The sequence below is a fragment of the Heteronotia binoei genome, chromosome 9, assembly GCF_032191835.1.
Source record: "Heteronotia binoei isolate CCM8104 ecotype False Entrance Well chromosome 9, APGP_CSIRO_Hbin_v1, whole genome shotgun sequence".
In the NCBI taxonomy this organism is placed as follows: Eukaryota; Metazoa; Chordata; class Lepidosauria; order Squamata; family Gekkonidae; genus Heteronotia; species Heteronotia binoei.
In genome coordinates, this window is record NC_083231.1 from 106,897,207 (window position 1) to 106,920,304 (window position 23,098).

The 23,098-nt window shown below is 52.5% G+C and overlaps 1 protein-coding gene across 1 annotated transcript; it reads right to left on the bottom strand.

The window, feature by feature from the left end:
- Positions 1–8,317: 8,317 nt before the first annotated feature.
- Positions 8,318–19,518, bottom strand: PRDM8 (PR/SET domain 8). The gene is made up of 3 exons (XM_060247461.1): positions 19,291–19,518; positions 15,534–15,768; positions 8,318–9,729 (listed from the first exon to the last, which is right to left on the bottom strand). The coding sequence occupies exons 1-3, from the start codon at positions 19,513–19,515 to the stop codon at positions 8,327–8,329; spliced, it is 1,863 nt and encodes a 620-aa protein (XP_060103444.1). The 5' UTR covers positions 19,516–19,518; the 3' UTR covers positions 8,318–8,326.
- Positions 19,519–23,098: the final 3,580 nt, after the last annotated feature.

A 23,098-nucleotide genomic window follows, 5' to 3' on the forward strand; every position in this document is an offset into this window, starting at 1 on the left:
GCTCTGATTCAAAGAGAAGGGCAGGGTATTAGTCTGCAGTCTTCTTGTTCTTCCTAAATGGTGGGGCAATTGACTTGTCAACTTTCAGCCGCTTTTCTAGCCCACAGTATCTAATCACAACTGAGTTTAGCTCTGAGTGTAGGATGGGGATTAGGGTTACCAGTTCCCTGGAGGGGGGTGGGGAATGTCCTGTCCCTTTAATAGGTGGAGACAGGCAGGGGAAGTAGGGAGGGAAATAGCGTTGCCTGGCAACCAGCATCTCGATTAAGCCTCCGTTAAAGAAACAGGACGCCCTGAACTACGCGGCCCAGGTTGGCCTCACCTGGTCAGATCTCCGAAGCTCAGCAGGGTCGGTCGTGATTAGTACTTGGATGGGAGGCCTCCAAGGACGTCCAGGGAGGGTCTTGACGGGGAGGCAGGCAAGGGCAAACCCCCACTTGCCTTGAAAACCTCCATGGGGTCTCCAGAGGTTTGCCACCATCAAAGACATAGGACCCTTCCCTTCCCCACCCCCGGTAGAGAAGATTGCATGGTCTATTCTGACCAGCTCTGGGAAGCAAAGCAGGGTCAGTTCTTGGATGGGAAGACCACCAAGGAAGACTCTGCAGAGGAAGGCAAGGGCCAACCACCTCCGCTTCCCACTTACCTTAAAAGCCCCTTGCTGGGGATCGCCCTAAATCAGCTCGCTCTAGCTGACCTGTCTGTCTATCATCTCTACCTACCTACCTACCTACCTACCTACCTACCTACCTACCTACCTACCTACCTACCTACCTACCTACCTACCTCTGTTTCTTATCTATCTATCTATCTATCTATCTATCTATCTATCTATCTATCTATCTATCTATCTATCTATCTATCTATCTATCTATCTATCTATCTATCATCTACCTACCTACCTACCCCTCTCTCTCTGTTTGTCTGTCTACCTCCCTCCCTTCCTGTTTCTTGTCTGTGTCTGTCTGTCACTGTGTTTCTCGTCTATCTGTTTACCTCCCTCCCTTCCTCTGTTTCTTGTCTGCCTGTCTGTCTGTCTATCTCTCTCTCTCTGTGTTTCTTGTCTATCTGTTTACCTCCCTCCCTTCCTGTTTCTTGTCTGTCTATCATCTCCTACCTACCCCTTTCTCTCTGTTTCTTGTCTATCTGTTTACCTCCCTCCCTTCCTCTGTTTCTTGTCTGTCTGTCTGTCTATCATCTCCTACCTACCCCCCTCTCTCTGTTTCTTGTCTGTCTGTCTACCTCCCTCCCTTCCTCTTTCTTGTCTATCATCTCCTACCTACCCCTCTCTCTGTTTCTTGTCTGTCTGTCTACCTACCTACCTACCTACCTACCTACCTACCTACCTACCTACCTACCTACCTACCTCTGTTTCTTATCTATCTATCTATCATCTATCTATCTATCTATCTATCTATCTATCTATCTATCTATCTATCTATCTATCTATCTATCTATCTATCTATCTATCTATCTATCTATCTATCTATCTATCTATCTATCTATCTATCTTCTACCTACCCCTCTCTCTCTGTTTGTCTACCTCCCTCCCTTCCTGTTTCTTGTCTGTGTCTGTCTGTCTCTGTGTTTCTCGTCTATCTGTTTACCTCCCTCCCTTCCTCTGTTTCTTGTCTGCCTGTCTGTCTGTCTCTCTCTCTCTGTGTTTCTTGTCTATCTGTTTACCTCCCTCCCTTCCTGTTTCTTGTCTGTCTGTCTATCATCTCCTACCTACCCCTTTCTCTCCGTTTCTTGTCTATCTGTTTACCTCCCTCCCTTCCTGTTTCTTGTCTGTCTGTCTATCATCTCCTACCTACCCCTTTCTCTCTGTTTCTTGTCTATCTGTTTACCGCCCTCCCTTCCTCTGTTTCTTGTCTGTCTGTCTATCATCTCCTACCTACCCCCCTCTCTCTGTTTCTTGTCTGTCTGTCTACCTCCCTCCCTTCCTGTTTCTTGTCTATCATCTCCTACCTACCCCTCTCTCTGTTTCTTGTCTGTCTGTCTACCTACCTACCTACCTACCAGGCAGCCTGGTGTAGTCTGATCTCATCAGATCTCAAAAGCCAAGCAGGGTCTGTAGCTGGCTAGGAGACCACCAAGGAAGGCCACACTGACCAACAACCTCTGCTTCTCGCCTGCCTCAAAAGCCCCTTGCTGGGGTCGCCCTAAGTTGACCGCGACTGGAGGGGCCTTCCTGCGCACAACCCGCACCATTGGCTGCTCTAATCGGGACTGCAGCCGGAATAATCCGCCGGAGGGGGCGCTCCTTGGCTCTCAGATTGGCCTGGCAGCTGTGAAGGGGCAGCTGGAACGCCCAGCCTGAACAAACCCACCAACGTGCCCAAGCAGAACACTGACCAAGTGAGCTTTGCTGAGGGCTGCTGGACTCCTTGGCACCGACCAAAGCATCGTTAAACGTACTTCCTCGGAAGTCAGTGGCACCGGCTTTGGAGAAGATGGCTTTCTCAAAGCACCCACTTCTGAGCGCTGCGGATTTGAAGAGCAGATGGGGTTGATTCGGTTTGTCGTAGATTCGCGCGAGTTTCCCAACCCAACCCCCTTCTAAGCAGCCTGTCTGGAACCCAGGCCCCGCTGAAAGAGACAAGAGTCAGTTGAGGATCCACCGCAAAGGGGTCAGCCAGGAGGAGGAGAAGACTGCAGATTTATACCCCACCCTTCTCTCTGAATCAGAGACACAGAGCGGCTTACAATCTAATATATCTTCTCCCCCCCACAACAGACACCCTGAGAGAGCTCTCCCAGAAGCTGCCCTTTCAAGGACAACTCCCTTTCAAGGACAGCATCAAGGCTCTTGATGGCTTGCGACTAAAAAACCTGAAATTGCAGGAAGAGGGGGGGAAGGGAAAAGAAACAATCTATACCTGTCAGGTTCTGCATTTTTATAGGGCTGCACTTCTGCATGTCTACTCAGGAGTAAACCCCATTAATCTAGCTAGAACTTGCTTGGAGGCATGTGTGTTCAGGAGTGCATCCCTTGAGTGCTTTGAGTAAGCGCCGCTGAACATAATGGAACTTCTTTCCAAGTTAATGTGCATGAACTTGCCCTCCCTGAGTTTTTCTGAAAGCTGCTAGCTGCATTGCCATGGCTAAAAGAAACCCGAGATGTGACTGATTCTTCAGTGCACCCAATGGGAGAGCAAGTAACCATTAAAAGAACTGCAAAACTCACACTAGAACAAAGTTTGGGTCCAGTGACGCCTTTCAGACCAACCAGTTTAATTCTGGGTTTAAGTTTTCATGTGCATGCACACTTAGAATCATAGAGCTGGAAGGGACCTCCAGGGTCCTCCAGTCCAACCCCCTGCACAATGCAGGAAACTCACAAATACCTCCCCCTAAAATCACAGGATCCTCATTGCTGTCAGATGGCCATCTAGCCTCTGTTTAAAAACCTCCAAGGAAGGAGAGCCCACCACCTCCCGAGGAAGCCTGTTCCTCTGAGGAACTGCTCTAATGTAATGTAAATGTAATGTAAATTTTTTTTTTATTTATATCCCGCCCTCCCCCGCCGAAGCAGGCTCAGGGCGGCCAACAGCATTTCAAGTAAACAACTTCTTCCTGATGTTGAGCAGGAAACTCTTTGGATTTAATTTCAACCCACTGGTTCTGGTCCTACCTTCTGGGGCTATAGAAAACAATTCCACACCATCCTCTATATGACAGCCCTCCAAGTACCTGAAGATGGTGATCATATCAGCCTCCTCCTCTGCAGGCTAAACATGCCCAGCTCCTTCAACCTTTCTTCATAGGACTTGGTCTCCAGACCCCTCACCATCTTCGTTGCCCTCCTCTGGACCTGTTCCAGCTTGTCTATATCCTTCTTAAAATGTGGTGCCCCAAACTGAACACAATACTTCAGGTGAAGTCTTACCAGAGCAGAGTAAAGCGATAGAGAGAACTTCACATGATCTGGACACTATACTTCTATACTTCATGCTCACAAAAGCTAGAATTAAACTTTGTCGGTCTTCAAGATGCCACTGAACTCAAACCTTGTTCTGTTGCTTCAGACCAACACTGCTACCCATCTGAATCAAAACTCACACCCTACAGGAGAGCTCTGGAACACTCTTAGACACACAGCTTCCCCGCCCCCCCCCCATGCCCTGGTTTTCTAAAGAAGACCTTAGCCACACACCCAAGTGCTTTGAAGAAAATAAAGTCATTTATTGTCAAAGCATCCAACATACCCAGATAAACTATAAAGTTTAATAAATCTTTTTTTTTGTCCAAGAAAAGAAAGAAAAGAAACACATAACTATTCAGACTCCATTTCACTGGCACAAAATTACACTTTGTATTAAAAGGAAATCCGTATTTACAGAACCGATGACATTCTGCACCGAAGTCCATCATCGCTTTTTTTCACGAGGAACATGCACTTTCCTCCTTGGAAACGTAACATGGATTCAAGTCTTTATGGATTTTTATTACTATTATTTTTGCAGAGAGAGAGAGAGAAAGAAAGAAACTATCAAGTAATGCAGAAAAGCAATGCATCTTCCTTCAGTAGTTTTTTTTTTAAATTTTGCTTTATATCTAAAATAAATTTTTTTTTACCCTTACATATAGTTCTTATTACAGCTAAACCATAAGTGCTCAATAATTTAAGTAGAAACATTATGACAAATGCATCAATATGTTGCAATATATGACATTTTAAAAATGTACTTTTTCAAAGTTATTTACTTTTTTTGGAAAGTGAAAATGCGTGCATTGGAAAACAAAAGGGGGGGAGGGGAATCAACCCACCCGCCGGTCTATAAATTTCTTTTGCAAGGTAAACTTATCCACAGGCAATAGAATTTCATCAGCAGTTGGGGGGGGGGTCTTTGTTTTATTTGCAATTCCCATTGCCAGCTGGCTGAAGGGGGAAATGCCCTACGCCCTTTAATAGAGGGTTAATGCCCTGAGCTGGATAACGCAAGCTAGCCTGATCTTGTCAGGTCTTGAAAACCAAGCAGGGTCAGCCCTGGCTGGCACCTGAATGGTAGGAAACCACCAGGCCTTGTTTTTGTAGCAGGAACTCCTTTGCATATTAGGCCACATCCCCTGATGTAGCCAATCCTCCAAGAGCTTACAGTAGGCCTTATCCAAAGAGCTCTGTCTTAGAGCAGGGGTGTCAAACACGCAGCCTAGGGGACTAATCAGGCCCCCAAAGGTCTCCTATCAGGCCCCCGAGCAACTGGCTGCTGTCTGCTTCCTTCTCCCTCCCTCTTGCTTCCTTCTGCATCACAGCTTGCGTTGTCAGGCTTGCTCAGTCGCACAGGAGCTACAGACTAAAGCCTTTATTTTCTCCATTGGCTGAAGCTCCTCCCCCCTCCTGGTCCCCTGGGGAAGGAAGGAAAGAGCCAGAGCTTCCTTTGCTCAGTTCCCTGGATCTCATGGGAGAAATACAAAGAAAGCATCTTTAAGACCGAGTGCTGTTTTAAGCATTCTTTTTAAAAAAAATGTAATTGTGTTTATGTCCTTTATAGAGTTTATATCTCTGCTACCTAATCTTAAATAGGCACACACAGGCCTGGCAAGCTGTCATTTATGTCAGATCCGGCCCTCATAACAAATGAGTTTGACACCCCTGTCTTAGAAGATTGGCTACATCAAGGGTGTGTGGCCTAATATTTATTTATTTATTATTTATTTTAGGCAATTTATAGTCCGCCCTTTCCCAAGGATGGGCTCAGGGCATTCTAAAAACAGTTAAAAACAGAGCAACATGGACAATACAATTTGACAGATCAAAGATATTATACATGGCGACTCAGTTGGGCACATATTATATGAACCGACGATAGTAAATAAAATAAATTTATGTTACAGCAGGGATGTAGGACCAGTCGGTGGAGTAGGACACCCACTGCCTCAACCAAAGGTCTGACGGAATAGCAGTTTTACAGGCCCTACAGAAAGATAACAATTCAGTGAGTGCCTGGATCTCTAGAGGGAGCTGATTCCACCAGGTTGGGGCCAAGGCTGAAAAGGCCCTGACCCAGGTTGAAACAAGACAGACGTCCTCCGGGCCAGGGACGGTCAGCAGAAATTGTGTGCCGGATTGTAGTGATCTTTGGGGCACATATGGGGAGAGGCGGTCCCGTAGATATGTCGGTCCCAGGCCATGTAAGGCAAATATGCAAAGGAGTTCCTGCTACCAAAAAAGCCCTGGAGACCACTAAGGAAATCTAGGGTCATGACGCAGAGGCAGGCAACGGCGAACCACCTCTGAACATCTCTTGCCTTGAAAACCCATGTCAATGGTAACTGGATTACAAAAAAGGATGTTATTTTCCAACTGATGTTACTTCACGAGCAGGTAACATGTCACAAAAAGCTTCAACTGCCCATTTGCACATATCACGCCTCTATTAAAGGGTCAGGACATTTTTTTTTCTCCAGGCTTGTTGGCAACCCTAATTGCCCACAATGTCCAAGCTGCTTTTCCGGGGGGTCCCATCTACAACATGCATATAGTCCTACTAGCCAACACAGAGCTTCTAGGCATGTTTACATGGAAGTCAGTTCCACTCAAGGCAATGGCACTTCGCTCCCCAGGAAGTTTGCATAAGAGCTGAGCCATAAACTCACAAGGAGTTCCAGTGGAAATAAACTTCTAGCAAAAAGAGCAAACTCCTGCCCTGATGGTGTTTGGCTATTTACTGTCAGCTGCAGTAAAGATCAGTGGGATTACTTGTGAAGACCGGTGGAATTCTAGCAGGAGCATGTTTGCATATTAAGCCACACCTCCCTGATGCAGCCAATCCTTTGAGAGCTTACAAAAAAGAGCCTCGTAAGCTCTTGGAGGATTGGCTACATCAGGGGGTGCGGCCTAATATGCAAAGGTGCTCCTGCTAGAATTCCACGCCCGCTTGTGAGCAACAATTCAAGGAACAGCACTCCTTTTGAGGAGAAGATGGAAAAACACTTTTTGATGTTACTCTAGAGACTGATGGTCCTTTTTTTAAAAAAAGAGAGATCCTCATGTATGATTCTGATTCCTTGGTCCTTTGGTCTACAAAAATCCTTTTCTCCATTCTTATTGTAGGGAGGGGCAAGAGCTCAGTGGTAGAGCATCTGCTAAGCATGCAAAAGATCCCAGGTTCAATCCCTGGCAACACCCATTAAAAGGACCAGGCAGTAGGTGCTGCGGAAGACCTTTGCCTGGGACCCCGGAGGGCTGCTGCCAGTCTGTGTAGACAATACCGACCTTGATGGACCAAGGGTCTGATTCAGTATAAGGCAGCTTCATGAATTCTGTTGGACCACTATTAGGAACGTTGTTCTTTCTTCTTCAAAGATCATAGTTTTCAGACAATGGATGAATAGCTCACAGCTTTAATGCCAGGAGCTCATGAAGTAGAGTTTTTGCTCACAAGACTACCTTTGTTAGAGCGAGTATTGTGGGAGACCACCAAGGATGTCCAGGGGGTCCACTCCACTGCGATTTGATGTGGACTGTCACCCACATATATCACCCCACAGATACAGCCCTACAGCTGTGTGCATACATTGCGCAATGCCCCGCACACTATAGTCAACCAGTTTGATACCATCTTAAGCACCAAGTAAGCAGTGTTCCCTCTAAGCTGAGCTAGCTCACAGATTTTAGCCTCCAGCACACCTTTTTGCCTTAGCTCAGGACCGATGACCCCAGAGCACACTAATTGATGCAGTAGCTCACAACTTTAATACCAGTAGCTTGCAAAGTAGAATTTTTACTCACAGAACTCTGCAGCTTTGAGGGGACGTTGCTCGTGCAGGGCTTTTTTTGGAGCAGGAACTCCTTTGCATACATCAGACCACACACCCCTGATGTAGCCAATCCTCCAAGAGCTTACAAAAGGCTCGGTAAGAAGAGCCCTGCAAGCTCTTGGAGGATTGGCCACCTCAGAGGGGTATAGCCTAATATGCAAAGGAGTTCCTGCTAAAAAAAAAAAGCCCTGCTTGCAAGCACTGTAGCCCCACCCACTGTACTTTTGGGCAAGGTGCTGGGCGGTCGCTTTTGCTCAGAGACCCTCAAGCCAGGCGCAGAACTACACTTCCCAGAATGCCAAAGCGGGGAGAGCAGGAAAGCAAGCCCGGCGGAAGCGAACCCGCCTTGTGGGAAGGAAGGAAGGAAGGAAGGAAGGGGTGGGATTCTAGCGGAGCTCCTTTGCATATTAGGCCATCCCGCGATGTCGCCAATCCTCCAAGAGCTGACAGGGCTCTTTTTTTGTACTCTCTTGGAAGATTGGCTACATGGGGGAGGTGTGACCTAATCCGCCAAAGCGCTCCAGCTCAAACCCCACCGCTGGCGGGAGGGCGGTGCCTGGCCTCAGTTGTGCGAGGTCATGTGGCGGGAGAGGTGGTGGCGCTCGCGGAAGGACTCGTTGCAGATGGGGCACTTGAGCTTCTCCTCGCGCCGCCGCTTGACGAGGGGCTCGAGGGCGTACTCCTTCTTGTGGTGGGAGCGCATGTGGTACACCAGGTCGGAGGTCATGCGGAAGGAGGCGTTGCACTTGGCGCACCAGTTCTGCGCCGGCAGGCAGAGCGACGTGAAGGAGGGCGGCAGCAGCGTGAGGGCCGAGGGCAGCTGGAGCTGGAGGGGCGCCGCCGCCGCCGCCGCCACGCCCTTGGGCCAGAAGGTGGTGGCGTACAGGAAGGGGCTCTGCTTGGGCAGGCCGCCGCCCGACGCGGCTCCTCCTCCGCCGCCGCCGCCTCCCCCGCCGCCTGCAGTCCCGCTGCCGGCGTTGAGCTCTCCCGGCGGCGCTCCGGGCAGCTTGACGGCCAGCGGGTCTGGGGCGTAAAGACGCGCGGCGCCCTCGGGGCAGCCGCCCTCCGCCAGCGCGCTCAGCTTGGGGCCCAGCACCAGCTGCGCCACGTGGGCCGACGACGAGGCCGCGAAGGAGCGCGCCGGCTGCGAGAAGGCGCTCTTCCGCTCCTCGCCGCTCGACGCCTGCGACGGCGGCACCGTGGAGAAGGCGCTGCCGCCGGCTCGCCCGCCGCCGCCGCCGCCGCCGCCTCCTCCTCCGCCCAGGGCCTTGTCCGAGGGCGCGCTGCCCGGCGAGGCGCCCTCCCCGCGCTCCTTCTCCTCGCCGCCGCCGCCTTCCAGCCCCCTCGAGGCCTTCTTCACTTCCACGAAGGCGCTGCGCTTGGCCTCGCCCGTCTCCGGGCTGGGCGGCGCGAAGAGGCGGCTGCTCTCCTCCAGGCCGAAGTAGCTGCCCGCCGGCCGGTACTGCTGCTGCGGGGTGCACACCAGCTCCTCCCGCGGCGACGACGGCAAGGGCCGCTCCAGGCGCCCCCTGGCGGCCGCCCCCCGCTCCTCGCCCCCCGCCGGGTATTTCCGCTTGGCTTTGCCCGGCGGGCCCTCCGGGCTGCCCTCCGACGGCTCCCGGCTGGCGGGCGAGCTGCTGGCCTCCCGGGAGTTCTCCATGTCCCGCGCCAGGTTGTGAAAGTCCGTGGAAGGCTTGCTGACGCCCCCCTGGCCCTCCGGCGCGCCGGCGTAGTGGTGGCGAGTCGGGTGCGTGGCGTGGTGGAGGGGCTTGGCGGGGTACTTGGGCGGCCCCCCGCCGCCGCCTTCCGGGACCTTCGGGCTACTGGCCTTGGTGCTGGCCTCCTCGGGCGGGCTGTTGTCCGGGGCGTGCAGTCTCTTGGGGCAGCGGAAGCGCAGGTGGGCCACGTACGGGAACTCGAACTGGAAGCGCTGGTTGCACTCCAGGCAGGCGTAGGGCGGAGTGCCTGGGGGAGACAGAAGAACGATCCCGTTAGTCAGATGGCCCACCCAACACCTGGCAAGGGGGAGTGCTTGGGGCTCTTTAGCTTGGAGAAACGTCCACTGAGGGGGTAACATGATAGACGTTGACAAGCTTATGCATGGGATAGAGAAGGAAGAGAAGTACTTTTCTCCCTGTCTCACAGTAGGAGAACTTGTGGACATTCAATGAAATTGCTGAGCAGTTGGGTTAGAAGCGATAAAAGGAAGTATGGAATTCCCTGCGACAGGATGTGGTGGGGATTACAAGCATAGTCAGCTTCAAGAGGGGGATTGGATAAACTTGGAGCAGAGGTTCATCAGTGGCTATTAGCCACAGCGTATTGTTGGAACTCTCTGGGGCAGCGATGCTCTGTATTCTTGGTGCTTGGGCGGGGGGAGCACAGTGAGAGGGCTTCTAGTGTCCTGGCCCCACTGATGGACCTGATGGAACTGGGGGTTTTTGACCACTGTGTGACACAGAATGTTGGACTGGATGGGCCATTGGCCTGATCCAACATGGCTTCTCTTACGTTCTTATGCACAGGGCTGGCCCTGCTACTAGGCAAACTAGGCAATTGCCTAGGGCGCCAGCCTTCTTGGGGCATCGAATTGGGTGCCCCATGTGACTTGGTGATGTAATTAGTGGAGGGGGGGAGCCTCCGGAATTTATCCTTGCCGGGGGTGTCAAATGTCTAGGGCTAGCCCTGCTTATGCGGTATTTGGAAATGCAAGGGTTCAAGGGAGCCACTGCTCACTTCTTCAGCGATGCCCTGATCTGGATAGCCCAGGTCAGCAGGATCTGGTCAGATCTCGGAAGTTAAGCAGGGTCAACCTTGACTAATCTTTGGATGGGGGACCTTCAAGGAATACCAGCAGCCTAACATAGAAGTGGACAATAGCAAATGCCCTCTGGATCATCTCTTGCCTTAAAAACAAGTCTAGCTTGCCACCTAGTGGTACATAAGGCTAAAAGAACTAGAACTTCTGGCTGCCAGACAATCTTAGGATCTTCTAGCTACACTACACAATTATTATTGCTCTTTATTGTTCAGATATCAGGAAAGCTTATCAAATTTTTAAGCCTTGGAGGTGCTATTGCATCTTGTTCTTTTGTACTGCTGCTGGCAGACTAACACAGGTCCCCATCTTGATTCTCAGGGGGAAAAACCTGAATGTAAAACCATAACTGGATCCGCCTATATCTTCATCTGGGGTTATCCCAGATAGCATCACCTTGTAAGCAGTACTCCCTCTAAACTGTGGAGCCTTGCGAGCAAAAATTCTACTTTGTGAGCTACTGGCATTAAAGTTGTGAGCTGCTGCATCAATTGGTTTGCTCTGAGGCCATCCTTCCTGAGCTAAGACAAAAATGGAAGCTGGAAGCTAAAAAGCTGTGAGTTAGCTCACACTAACTTGACTTAGAGGGAACATTGCTTGTAAGGCTTCTGCTTTCTTCATTCACCTAAGGAGACCAAGCTTGGTCCCTTCATCTGGGGACAGAAGCTCTTACTGGGGTATCTTTAAGAAATTCAGTCCCTAAGTGCAGTTGAATTGCAACTGATGGCAACCCCAGCAAGTGAGAAGCAGAGGTAGTTTTCCATTGCCTTCCTCAGCAGAGACTTCTTGGTGGTCTCCTGCCACGTACTGGCCCCGTTTAGCTTCTGAGATCTGACCAGATTGGGCTCTACCACGCCGCCTTCCCTCCCACCCATGAGAAGTTACCATTGTATTCTGCTGACCTGATGAAAAGTTAAAAACATAAGAGAAGCCATGTTGGATTTGGCCAGTGGCCCATCCAGTCCAACTCACTTTGTCAAACAGAGGACAAAACTCAGGTGCCATCAGGAGGTCCACCAGTGGAGCCAGAACTCCAAAAACCCTTCCACTCCCCCCAAGCTCCAGGAATACTGAGCACCACAGCCCCAGACAGAGTGTTCCAGTAGCTAATAGCTACTTTTGGACCTCTGTTCCATATGCATTGACAGTCCCTTCTTGAAGCTGTCTGTGCTTGTAGCCACCATCCCTTTCTGTTGCAGGGAATTCCACATAAATTACTCTTTGTATAAACTTAGGGGTTGGGGCCACACGTGATGTGTCACAGGATAAAATGAACTCTCGCATGCATTGGCTTTTATACAGTTTCCTCCCCACCGTTTGAAAGCACCCCAGTAACATTGGCTTTCCAAAGGAGACCTGGACTTCATTTGAGCCTCTCAAGACCTTTGTGGTAGGATGGCTTGAGAGGCTGTAGCCTGCTCAAAATCCCGAAGTTTAGTGCTGGGTGATTTAAACTTTAGTTGCCCACCATCTATGACACTCTGACCCCCTGTTGACTGGATAATCGTAGGAATTAAGAGTGAGTCTGCAAATTCTGAAGTTTTTAGGATATGCTAACATTGGTGATTCTTGGGTACAAGTTCTACATTTTCCACAACAATAAAGCAAACTCTGCTACATTGGAAGCCCAAATTTGAGTAAGTCCTATCGAAACATCTAAGTAGGATTACATAAGAGAAGCCCAGCTGGATCAGGCCAGTGTTCCAAACAGTCCGATACAGTGGCCCAAACACAGGTGCACTCAGATCCATCAGCAAGGCCAGAACTCCAGAAGCCCTCCCACTGTTGCCCCCCAAGCACCAAGAATACAGAGTTCCACTCTAGGCAATGGCACTTCGCTCCCCAAGAGCTTACAGGGCCTACTGCAAGCTCCAGGAGGATTGGCTACATCATGGAGGTGTGGCCTAATATGCAAAAAAGCTCCTACAAAGTGAGCCCTGGGCAGAAGTCTATCCCATCACTTAGCGGAGGTGGGAAATAGTCTCGAGTCACATCCGACTAGCAGTGACCCCCTTAGGGCTGTCAGGGTAGAAGACGTTCAGAGGCGGTTGTTGCCATTGCCTGCCTCTGCCTAGCGGCTCTAGACTTCCCTGGTGGTCTCCCAACCAAGGACTAACCGGGTCAACCCTGTTTTGCTTCTGAGATGTTATTCTGGAATGTACTACCTGATCCTTTATAGCTGGAGATACAGGGGACTGAAGCTGGGACTGTCCCCATGCTAAGGCAGATCCTCTTGCTGAGCCATGGACGCTCTGCAAACATTCAGAACACTTTCCCTGCTAAGACCTAGCTAAGCATCAAGTGATATCCGGTGTGCACCTCTATTAACCCAAAAGTGTTTCTTACCCAAGTCCATTGACGGTGCAATTTTGAGGAGAGTTACACCATCTTAAGAAGAGGACGATATTGGATTTCTATCTCACTCTATACGCTGAATCTCAGAGTGGTCACAATCTCCTTTAGCTTCCCCCCCCCCCCCAACAGACACCCTGTGAGGTGGGTGGGGCTGAGAGAGCTCTCCCAGAAGTTGCCCTTTCAAGGACAACTCTACGAGAGCTATCGCTGACCTAATACCTGATCCCCTGGTCTGATGAAGTGTGCTTAAGAGAGCACACGAAAGCTTACGTTCTGAATAAGAATGGGTTGGTCTTAAAGGTGCACTTGACTCCTGCTTTGTTCTAAGGCCATTCCAGCAGGTGCAAGTGGAGGAGTGGGGAACCAAACTCAGTTCTCCCAGATAAGAGTCCGCGCACTGAACCACTGCACCAAACTGGTTCGTTGTTCGGCCCTGTTTTGGATCCCCGCCCTTAGTCCGGCGTCTTTTGTCCCAATCCTAGCAGCTCCCAGATGCCCGGAGGCCTTGGCGAAAACGGCCCGTGGATTCTGGGGCTCTGTGGAATAACACAGCATGGAAGGCTGTGCTCTTTCTTGGAGGGCGCCGGGGCGGGGGGGGCGGAAATGAGCCAAAAGGCATCTGGCTCAGAGATGTGGCCTCTGAAATGCCCGCGTCGGTGGGAAGAGAAGGAGAGCCCTGTCCAAACACCCTGGCGAGGAAAGGAGTCCTTGCGATTCCTCGGGAGGGTGTTTCGCTCGCCCTCATCCGGACGGCGCAGGCTCTGGTCAGACCCCAGAAGCGAGGCAGGGTTGGTATTTGGATGGGAGACCCCGAGGAAAGTCCGGGTTGCCACGCAGAGCCCAGCAAGGGCGAACCGCCTCTCCCGGTTCCTTTCTCGCTTTGAATCCCCTCCTGGCTTTGCCTTAAGGCCGCCGGTGCACGAGCCGCTCCTTATACCCCAGGCGACCACTTGAAAGCGACCTCCTCCTGCCTGCGCGCCCTTCGCCCTGCAGACATCTCCGCATGGCTCCTAAGCAGACCCCTGCCCGGCCTGTGGGGGGCCTCTGGCTTGCTCCACTCCCTACGAACAGCAGCGCAGCTTAAAGGAGGCACCGGACTCATAAGAACGTAAGAGAAGCCGGGTTGGAACAGGCCAACGGCCCATCCAGCCCAACACTGTGTCACACAGTAGCCAAAAAACCCAAGTGCCTCCAGTGGGGCTAGAAGCCCTCCCACTGTGCCCCCCAAGCACAAGAATACAGAGCATCACTGCCCCAGACAAAGAGTTCCAACAATACACTGTGGCTAATAGCCACTGATGGACTTCTGCTCCAGATGCTTATCCAATCCGCTCTTGAAGCTGTCCATGCTTGTAGCTGCCACCACCTCCTGTGGCAATGAATTCCACCTGTTAATCACCCTTTGGGTGAAGAAGGACTTCCTTTTATCCGTTCTAACCCGACTGCTCAGCAATTTCATGAAGTGCCCGCGAGTTCTCGTATCGTGAGACAGGGAGAAAAGGACTTCTTTCTCTACCTTCTCTATCCCATGCATAATCTTGCAAACCTCTCTCATGTCACCCCTCAGTGGACGTTTCTCCAAGCTAAAGAGCCCCAAGCGTTTTGACCGTTCTTCATAGGGAAAGCGTTCCAACCCTTTAATCATTCTAGCTGCCCTTTTCTGCACTTTTCCCAATGCTCGTGCGGATTCTCGGGGAAAGCGCGTTTGCCTTCGCCCCAAGCCCCATTCAAAGCAACCTTCCCCCCAGTTCTCCTTCTCCGGAGCTCTTATTGCCTGTTCACTCCCCCTTGATTTGTCCTAAAGGGGGTGAGGCTGCGGGGAGAGTGAGGAGCGGCGTGGCTGGCGCTTCCACACAAGCCCTTCCCTGCTCATCTGGCGCGCCTCCTTCCCTAACTAAAGGACCCTCCCGCCAGGGGCTTTTCTGTCGCTGTCTGCCGCGTTTCCTACAGCCCTGGAAGCCCCACCCCCTGCCCTGGAGATCTCCGAAGCTAAGCAGGAGCCACCAGGTTCCTATTTAGACAGGGGAGACCCTACGAGGGGGAGGGACTGTGGCTCAGTGGTAGAGCATCTGCTTGGTAAGCAGAAGGTCCCAGGTTCAGTCCCTGGCATCTCCAAAAAAGGGTCCAAGCAAATAAGCGTGGAAAACCTCAGCTTGAGACCCTGGAGAGCCGCTGCCAGTCTGAGCAGACAAGACAGACTTTGGGGAGGGACGTTGGCTCAGTGGTAGAGCATCTGCTTGGTAAGCAGAAGGTCCCAAGTTCAATCTCCGGCATCTCCACCTAAAAAGGGTCCAGGCAAAGAGGTGTGAAAAGCCTCAACTTGAGACCCTGGAGAGCCGCTGCCAGTCTGAGTAGACAAGACTGACTTTGATGGACCCAGAGTCTGATTCAGTAGGAGGCAGCTTCATATGTTCATATATGTTCAAGGAACACCAGCGGCGCGAGGCGGAGGCAGGCAAGAGAAAACCGCCTCTGACCTTCACTTGCCTCGGAAAACCCCCAGGGGTCGCCCTAAGGCAGCTGCGACTTGACGGCGCTTTCTCCCCCTCCCAAGCCCCGCAGAGATGGGTCTCCGCCCCGCGCAAGCCTGCCTTACCGTTCATTTTGCCGGGCGCCCTGGCCGGGCCAAGCAACAGCAGCAGCTCGCTCAGCTCCTTCCCGTACCAGACCAGCAGCTCCTCGTCTTTGGCGATCCTGCGGAGGGAGCGATAGAACAACTGTCCGTTTTTGATGTAGGCCTCCAGGTTCTGCTCCTCTTTGTCGCGGGCCGACTGGACCAGGCGCAGCCACATCAGGCCTTCCGAGGAGCCGTTGGCCGCCGACGTGTCCACCTGGAAGACCAGAAGAGGCCGGAGGGTTAGGCGAGCCCTGAGAATCGCGGGGCTTTCGGGGAAGCGCGGCCAGCGCTGGTGGAGCGCACCTTGGTTAAAGTCTAGCTTCCTATTGGTCGATTTGTTCGTTTTCTTCTTAGTCCGCCTTTCTCCCTGGGCCTCAAGGCGGACTGCACAAGGGGACATTCAATAAACGACAGGAAGAAAGAGTCCAGGAGCCCCTTAAAGACTAACCAAACTTGTGGCAGGAGATACACTTCTTGTTCAATTGAAGAAGAGAACAGTGACTCGGGGAAACTCAGTCCCTGCCACAGATTGGGCTAGTGCAGAGGTGGCCAAACTTGTTTGACACAAGAGCCACGTAATAAACGTCAGATGTTCAAGAGCCACAAGACATTAATGTCAGATGCTTGAGGGAAGGAAGGAAATAGATGGAGGAGGGAAGAGGGAGGGAGAGGTGGAAAGAAAGCAACTTCATCAACTTTAAATACATTCTTCAAGCCGCTGGCTGGCTTGGCTTGGCTAAATGATTTAAAGAGAGAAATGCCTTTTCTGAGCCCGCTATCTGGGCGGGGGCTTCAAGAGCCACACAATATGTGCGGAAGAACCACATGTGGTTCCCGAGCCGCAATTTGGCCACCCCTGGGCTAGTGTCCTTCAGGTGCCCCTGGCTTTTCCCCACTGCCACAGACAGTCGAACAGGGCTACCTATCGGGGTCTATCTCAATAAACCATGAAACAGGTTGGGGGTTGTAAAACCAGCCAGAACTGAAGCGGAGCGTTAGGTATGAACATAACCCCTACAAAACACCGTAGGACAGAAGTGGCCAGCGGTAGCTCTCCAGGTGTTTTTTTTTTGCCTACAACTCCCATCAGCCCCAGCCAGCATGGCCAATGGCTGGGGCTGATGGGAGTTGTAGGCAAAAAAAAAAAACCACCTGGAGAGCTACCGCTGGCCACCCCTGCCGTTGGAGAATCCTCCTTTGCTTTTCAGCAAGCTGTAGGCCACAGCCCCTCCCTAACAATTCCTCCCCTCCCCTCAGTGACTTTGCAGGGCAGCTCTCTGGCAGGTGTAGAAAAGGCGTCTTAAATAATTCCATGTCGCATAGATGGTGGAGGAGTGGGAGCTTTCCGGACTTCTTCCGGAAGGCCATTCCAAATGTTGGGAGGGGAGGGGGCCACAGCGGAGAAGGCCCCAGTAGGGGCAGTTGTCGATTTTGCCCATTTGCAGGTTGGCACCTGGAGAAGACCTCGCGCCCCTGGGTGAAGCTGGGGTGGCAAAACGCGGAGGGGAAAGGCTGAACGCCTGATCCCTTAAGACGACTCGGGGCTTTTGCTGCTTTCAGAGGGATCGGGACCCGCGGCGCTGGCAGCTAAGCACAGCCGGAACCGACGCGCCTCTTCTTTGGGAAGGAGATTCTCCCCCTGAGTCAGCGTCTCTACCAGCCAGCAGACGGGCCTAGGATCGGGCTTTAAGACTACAGCCTTCCGCCGGCTTCCTTGCCCGGACTGCGTCAAAACGGACTTCTCGGTGAGCACAAGCCGGTGGCCAAGATTGCGCTGCGCGACCCCGGGCAAAATTACCCTTCGTCTCACTCCCAGCCCGTCGCAACCACGCTGGCAGCGATCCTAACGATATTTCCGGGGGAGCAAGCCCCACTGACTAATCTTGATTTCCTTCCGAGTAGGCTCGGCTTGTGGGCTCGTTCCCTACGCTTAGCTCAACAGCGAGGCTTGACTTGCGAGCAAACGGGCGTCAGGCTCAGGGTTGGGCGACGTCAAACCGGCTTCTTCGGGAGCGAGGGAACCTACCCGGGCAAGACTTCTTGGGAATTGGACCTGTGGATCGAGGTGGGCGGATAAATCCCACTCGGGAGGCTAGCCTGGAAGCCGGGAGGAAGGGGAGGGGAGGGGAGGGGAAGGGAAGGGAAGGGAAGGGAAGGGAAGGGAAGGGAAGGGAAGGGAAGGGAAGGGAAGGGAAGGGAAGGGAAGGGAAGGGAAGGAGGATCCAGCACCATTCCAATTTTGCCTCGGCAAGGCGACGATTCTCCCTCGGCAAACGCCGAGCGTCAAGATCGGCGCAGCGTCGGGCAGATTCGTTTAAAGAAGGGAGCCTGGAAAGGAGCCGGTGGGCGCGTTAAGCCTGCTCTGTTCCCAAAGCTCCCGGGTCTTGTAGCAACTCCCAAAGGCGAGGCGTCTCCTGGGGTCTCTGGAACCCGCGTCCGCTACCCCAAGAAGAAACTGGAGCCTTTCGGAAGGAGCCACTGCGGAGACTTTGCGGACGTCTCCAGCGCTTCTGGGAGATCTTCCTCGCTGGCTCCAGTAGACATCTCTCTCCAGGACCGGAGGGCGCCGCTGTGCCTCCCCCAGGCGAGTCATTCCCGGCCTTTTGCTCCGTTTTAAGGGGTTCAATAAAGGAAGGGGGTCAAAGCAATTGTACGGGAAGAAATCCACATTTCGGCAGGAGCCCAGGGCGGGGCGCAATTCGGAATGGCTCCGTTTCCACCCGCGCGAATCTCCAACGTCTGACTCGGAGGTCGGCGCTGGGGGAACCCGCTGGAAAATCCCGAAACCGGCGCCGGTTGAGTCTCGGGTCCCGTTGATATTTGCTCGGAGACGGATTCGTTTTCTGCACGGATTCCGCTTCTAACCTCGCCGCTTAAATCCAAGCACTTCGGATTCACTCCGACGCCGGAGCCTGCCGGTCTTGTTGGCTTCATTTCCGGAAGAATCGCGCCAGCCTGCGCCCTGGAGCGGTCGAGGGACCCCAGATCCTCGCGCTTTGAATAAGCCTCCGGATCTTTTTTGATTCGAAGTCTACAAGAGCAGGTGGCTCCGGCCCCGGCAGCCGGCAGGACTCGACCCAGTCTCCCGTCTGCCCCCCACTCAAGCCAGGAAACCGATTTACAGCGACGGTGGAAGGGAAGAACCTTTTCTTAAAAATCACGGCGAAGAGCGAATCCGTTTTCGCCCTAAGCAATGGCTGAAACGCAAATCCGCACCTTTGCTACTTTCCATTGAAACTGACACGCACAGTCCAGGCTCCGAATTGCATCTACAATAATGTGATCGGCAGACTCCTCTGTTACAAACCAACTATTAAATAGAAATAATCCTTTCTTTCTTTTTTTGTTGTCTGTGGCACGGCTTTCAGCCTCTGCTTCGTCCTCCTGCCTTCCGACAGAGAGCAAATCCTTCAGTCTAAGCCGACCAGCGTCTAGATCTTGACCCTAGGATGGTTTTTCAATTTTCATATGTCATAAACCACCCCCCTTCCCCACTGTTTTAAATACAATTCCTCGGAAGTCAGGCCTTTTTAACCCCCCCCCCCAATTGGGGATGGAGCAAAGGAAGCTGCTCTCCTTCCTTCCCTCGCTCCCTCCCTCTCCCTCTCCCTCCGAGCCCTTGGACTGCAGCCGGGGCGGCTTCTCCGGGGCCGGGGCAGGGACGGGCCCCGGCGATGCCATTGGGGGACCCGAGTCGAGAGGCGCTGACCTGGGGCCGGTCTCCGGCAGTCCTTACCCGGAAGATGTAGGGGACGGTCCTCTTGTCGGTGGACTTGAGGGCGACGAAGGCGATGCTGTCGTAGAGCGAGGTGTGGCTGAGGACGCAGGGCCCGAAGATGGCGTTCTCCGGGATGTCGCAGGTGGTGTAGACGCTGGTGAAGATGTCCGTCAGGCACTGCTGCACCGCCTTGGCCTCGCCCTCCCACAGGGGGCCCCGCGGCACCCCGCCCGACTCCTCCATCCCTGCAGAACAAGACCCACCGCCCCACCCCCACCCCCAGGGAGAGAGAGAGAGAGAGAGAGAGAGACCCCCGTGAGACTGAGGCCGCCCAGACAGCCGGCAGGACCCCGGCCCCAGAGCAAGGGGGGGGGGGGCAGCCGGGAAGCAGCCGGAAGGATGGGAGAGGAGAAGGTCTGCCTTGGGGAGGACAAGAGCTGGACGAAGGCGGGCAGGCGGGCAGGCGCCCCCAGAGGGAAGGGCGCAAAGGATAATAATAATAATAATAATAATAATAATAATAATAATAATAATAATAATAATAATAATAATAATAATAATAATAATAATAATAATAATAATAATGCCTTATTTTGGGCAGGAGCTCACAGGAGCAGAGCTCCTGAACTTCTACATTTTATTGTGCTCTTTCTTACCCTCACACACACACACATGCCCCAAAAACTTGCTTCTGGGCTCCATTGTTCAACCCGCCCCCCCCCGGGAGAATTTTGCTGAACTCTGAAGATTGGACAAACTTTCTAATATGTTTCCCCACACGCGGGGAAATAACAGAGGAGAAAGTAATTGGACAAGTATGAGTAAGGTTTTATGATGACAATTCTAATACAAGAAGCCCTTTAAGGTAGATGCTGAGCTGCTATAATTGAGTCCACCTTTCGGGGATGTCAGGGGTGTGTGGCATATGCAAATGAGTTGTGCTAATGAGCTCCGGCACCTCTTTTCCTACGAAGTGAATAATAATAATAATAATAATAATAATAATAATAATAATAATAATAATAATAATAATAATAATAATAATAATAATAATAATAGCTAGAGCGCTTCTGGAAGAAGGTGACCACCCAGCCCGTGGTCATGGAAGGCTCTGGCGCAGTGTCGGGAGGTCCCAGGAAACCCCTGGGCATTCTGGGCACGGAGCAAATGACACCAGCTCCGCTCCAGAAGACAGCCTGGCTCGGAGCAGCAAGAATCCTCCGGAGAGACGTGGGCAGTTCCCGAGAACCTAGCTAGATCCTGAATGGCAGAACCCCGTCGCCCAATCAAACACCTGACGGGGACAAGCCATAAGAAGAAGACGACAAGCCTGGCTTGGATCAGCAGAAAAATCCTCCACAGAGACCTCTGCAAACTCCCCAAACTTGGCTAGATTTCGACTCGCGTTATCTCATCTACCACCCAGCTAATAATAATAATAATAATAATAATAATAATAATAATAATAATAATAATAATAATAATAATAATAATAATAATAATAATAATAATAATAATGCTCAGCCCACGTTCAGCAAGCAGAATGTCCGTTGCTTTCCATGGGGGAGGCTTCTGGGCCAGGGGGTTTGGGGAGGGGGGACCGCATCTCCCCCTGGGGCGGCGCATCTCCCGCGGAAACCCAGGGCCCCCCCTCCCCGACCTCTCGGCTTTGGCTGGGGAGGGGAAATGAATAAGAATCGCTGGCCGCGATGCTGACGCTGCTTCTCAGAGGCAGGGAAAGGGAACTCTCCCGCAGCAGCTCGGTATCCCCCCCCCCCCACACAAATAACGCTCCTCCGCCGGAGCGCAGATGCCCCTCGTTGGGAATGAAGGTGACCCCCGAGGAAGATGAGAGGTGGGATGAGAGAGGGAGAGAAAGGATTGAGAGAGAGACAGAGAGGAGCAGCAATTTCACACTAGACCTTGAATCCTGGTTTAGCCCCAAGATGATATTCTACCCTAAAATCAGAGAATCGTTGAGTCATAGAGTTGGATTCTTTGATTCTAGTGTAGAATGTCAGTTTGGGGAATGGGCTAAACGAGGATTCAGGGTCTAGTGCGGAATTGGTCCTCGAGAATCTCCCGTCTTGGGAACGGCCGCAGGAACAAGCCACTGCTTGTGACTGGGGAGAGAGGGCTCGAAAAGGGAAAGGGGAAATTGGATCCAATAGGCAGTCACTCTCGCTTTCTCACGCAGGCATTAACACAAAACCACCAACGTGCTGCTTCCCTAACTAACAAATGTTTTCCCTGACCCTGTTTAGAGCACGTTTTCCCAATGCTAAGCATTGGAAGTAAAGCTCATTTTAGTCGACTGGGCTGGAGGGAGCCGCAGAGGTGTTTGAACAGCCCCTTCCCGGATTTCCACACCGAGGGAGACAACCCCGCCGCTCTCCTGCCCCCCATCTGGGGCAGCCCAGCCAAGAGAGGTCCACTGGGGGAGTGAAGGGGGAGGGAAGGTGGCTCCTTCTCCGGCTTAGTTCTGGGCCAGGTCCAGAGCCCTCTGTCCCCCTCCCTCCCCGTGCTCCCCCTGGCAAATGGATTGGGGGGCTGCCTTGTCAAGTGGCCGCTGATTTGATGCCGGCTAACCTTTGGCGGGGAAGGCTGCGAGCGGGAGCGTCTGTCTCTTCATTACCATAATCCAGCACTTTCCCCTTCGAGACTTTAATTAAAAGCAGCCAGCAGAGGTAATTATTTCTTACCTCGACACGCTTATTTATGGGCGGAGGGCGCATCCCCGGCCCCTTGTTAGAGCTCGCAGACGCCGCCGAGGCCAGCCGCGCGGAAGGGGGGGGGGGGACTTTCAACGTGGAACCAGAGAATCGCACCATTCAGATCTTTCTTTCTCTTTCTCCCTCCCCCCCCCTCAACTTCGACCCCACTGCCGAACCTTTCTGCAAATCAAACTCTAACATCCCCTAAAACAAATCCTGCCCGGCGAACCGGTTGACAACGTTCCCGGTTCTTCCATCCATTCATTTTCCTTCTGCAAAACCGGTGGGGAAAATATAACCAAGGAGACGTCAATCCGTGAAGCCAAAGGCGCCCTCCAGGCGGGAAGATCTCCTGTGAGCCTCCCAGCTCTACGAAGGAGAGTCGCCTCCCGGCCAGCGGCCGCAGTTTTTACTCGTGGTTGGGGTGGCGCGGGAGACCTTCCCGCTGAATCGGGGCCTCGGACAACACGGCGCCGCTCAGCGTGCTCCGAGAAAGACTTGCTCGGCTCTAAGATCCTTGGAATCCACGGGGTTGAACCGGACCAACTCTGCATAGGATTGCATCGTAAATTGAGGGCTCCGGTTCTCAGCCCTTAGAAGGGCGCGGCAGCCAAGGATCCGGAGGAAAGTATCGAACTTTATCCACCTCTTTCTCCTATCAAGGCCAATGACTTTATTCCCTTCTAAATAAGGCAAGGATAGAGCCGGGTGAATGATCTGTTGGGAAATCCACCTTTGGCGGCTTTTTGGGGGAGGGGGGACAGCGGGAGTCTGCATGTCGGAACGAACCGCGGGGGGAAAAAAAAATAAGACCAGAGAATCTTTACCGCGCGCACCGCGGGTTCTCCCTCTCACGTTTTGCTTCTCCAAGGCAATTCATTCGGCTGACAATATGGACATCTTTTTCGCCTTTTTTTTAAAAAAAGACACCCACTAACCTCTCCAGCCGACCCGACCATTCCGAATAAACTTTGCGCCGAGAATCCGGATCTGCTCTAGGAGGACCCTCTCCAATTTCAGGATGGTTTTTTTTTTGGGGGGGGGGGGGGGCAACTAGGCACCAAGTTCAGCGAATCGTGGTCCAGATTGGAAAGGACGTCTTTCCTGGGTGC

What these genes read in the sequence shown, in the direction of transcription:
- PRDM8 (XM_060247461.1), bottom strand. Translation starts at nt 19,515, where the DNA reads ATGGAGGAGTCGGGCGGGGTGCCGCGGGGCCCCCTGTGGGAGGGCGAG. An exon ending in CCGTCCCCTACATCTTCCGG is followed by an intron (nt 15,769 to 19,290) that starts GTAAGGACTGCC and finishes CTGGTCTTCCAG; the next exon opens with GTGGACACGTCGGCGGCCAA. An exon ending in GGCGCCCGGCAAAATGAACG is followed by an intron (nt 9,730 to 15,533) that starts GTAAGGCAGGCT and finishes TGTCTCCCCCAG; the next exon opens with GCACTCCGCCCTACGCCTGC.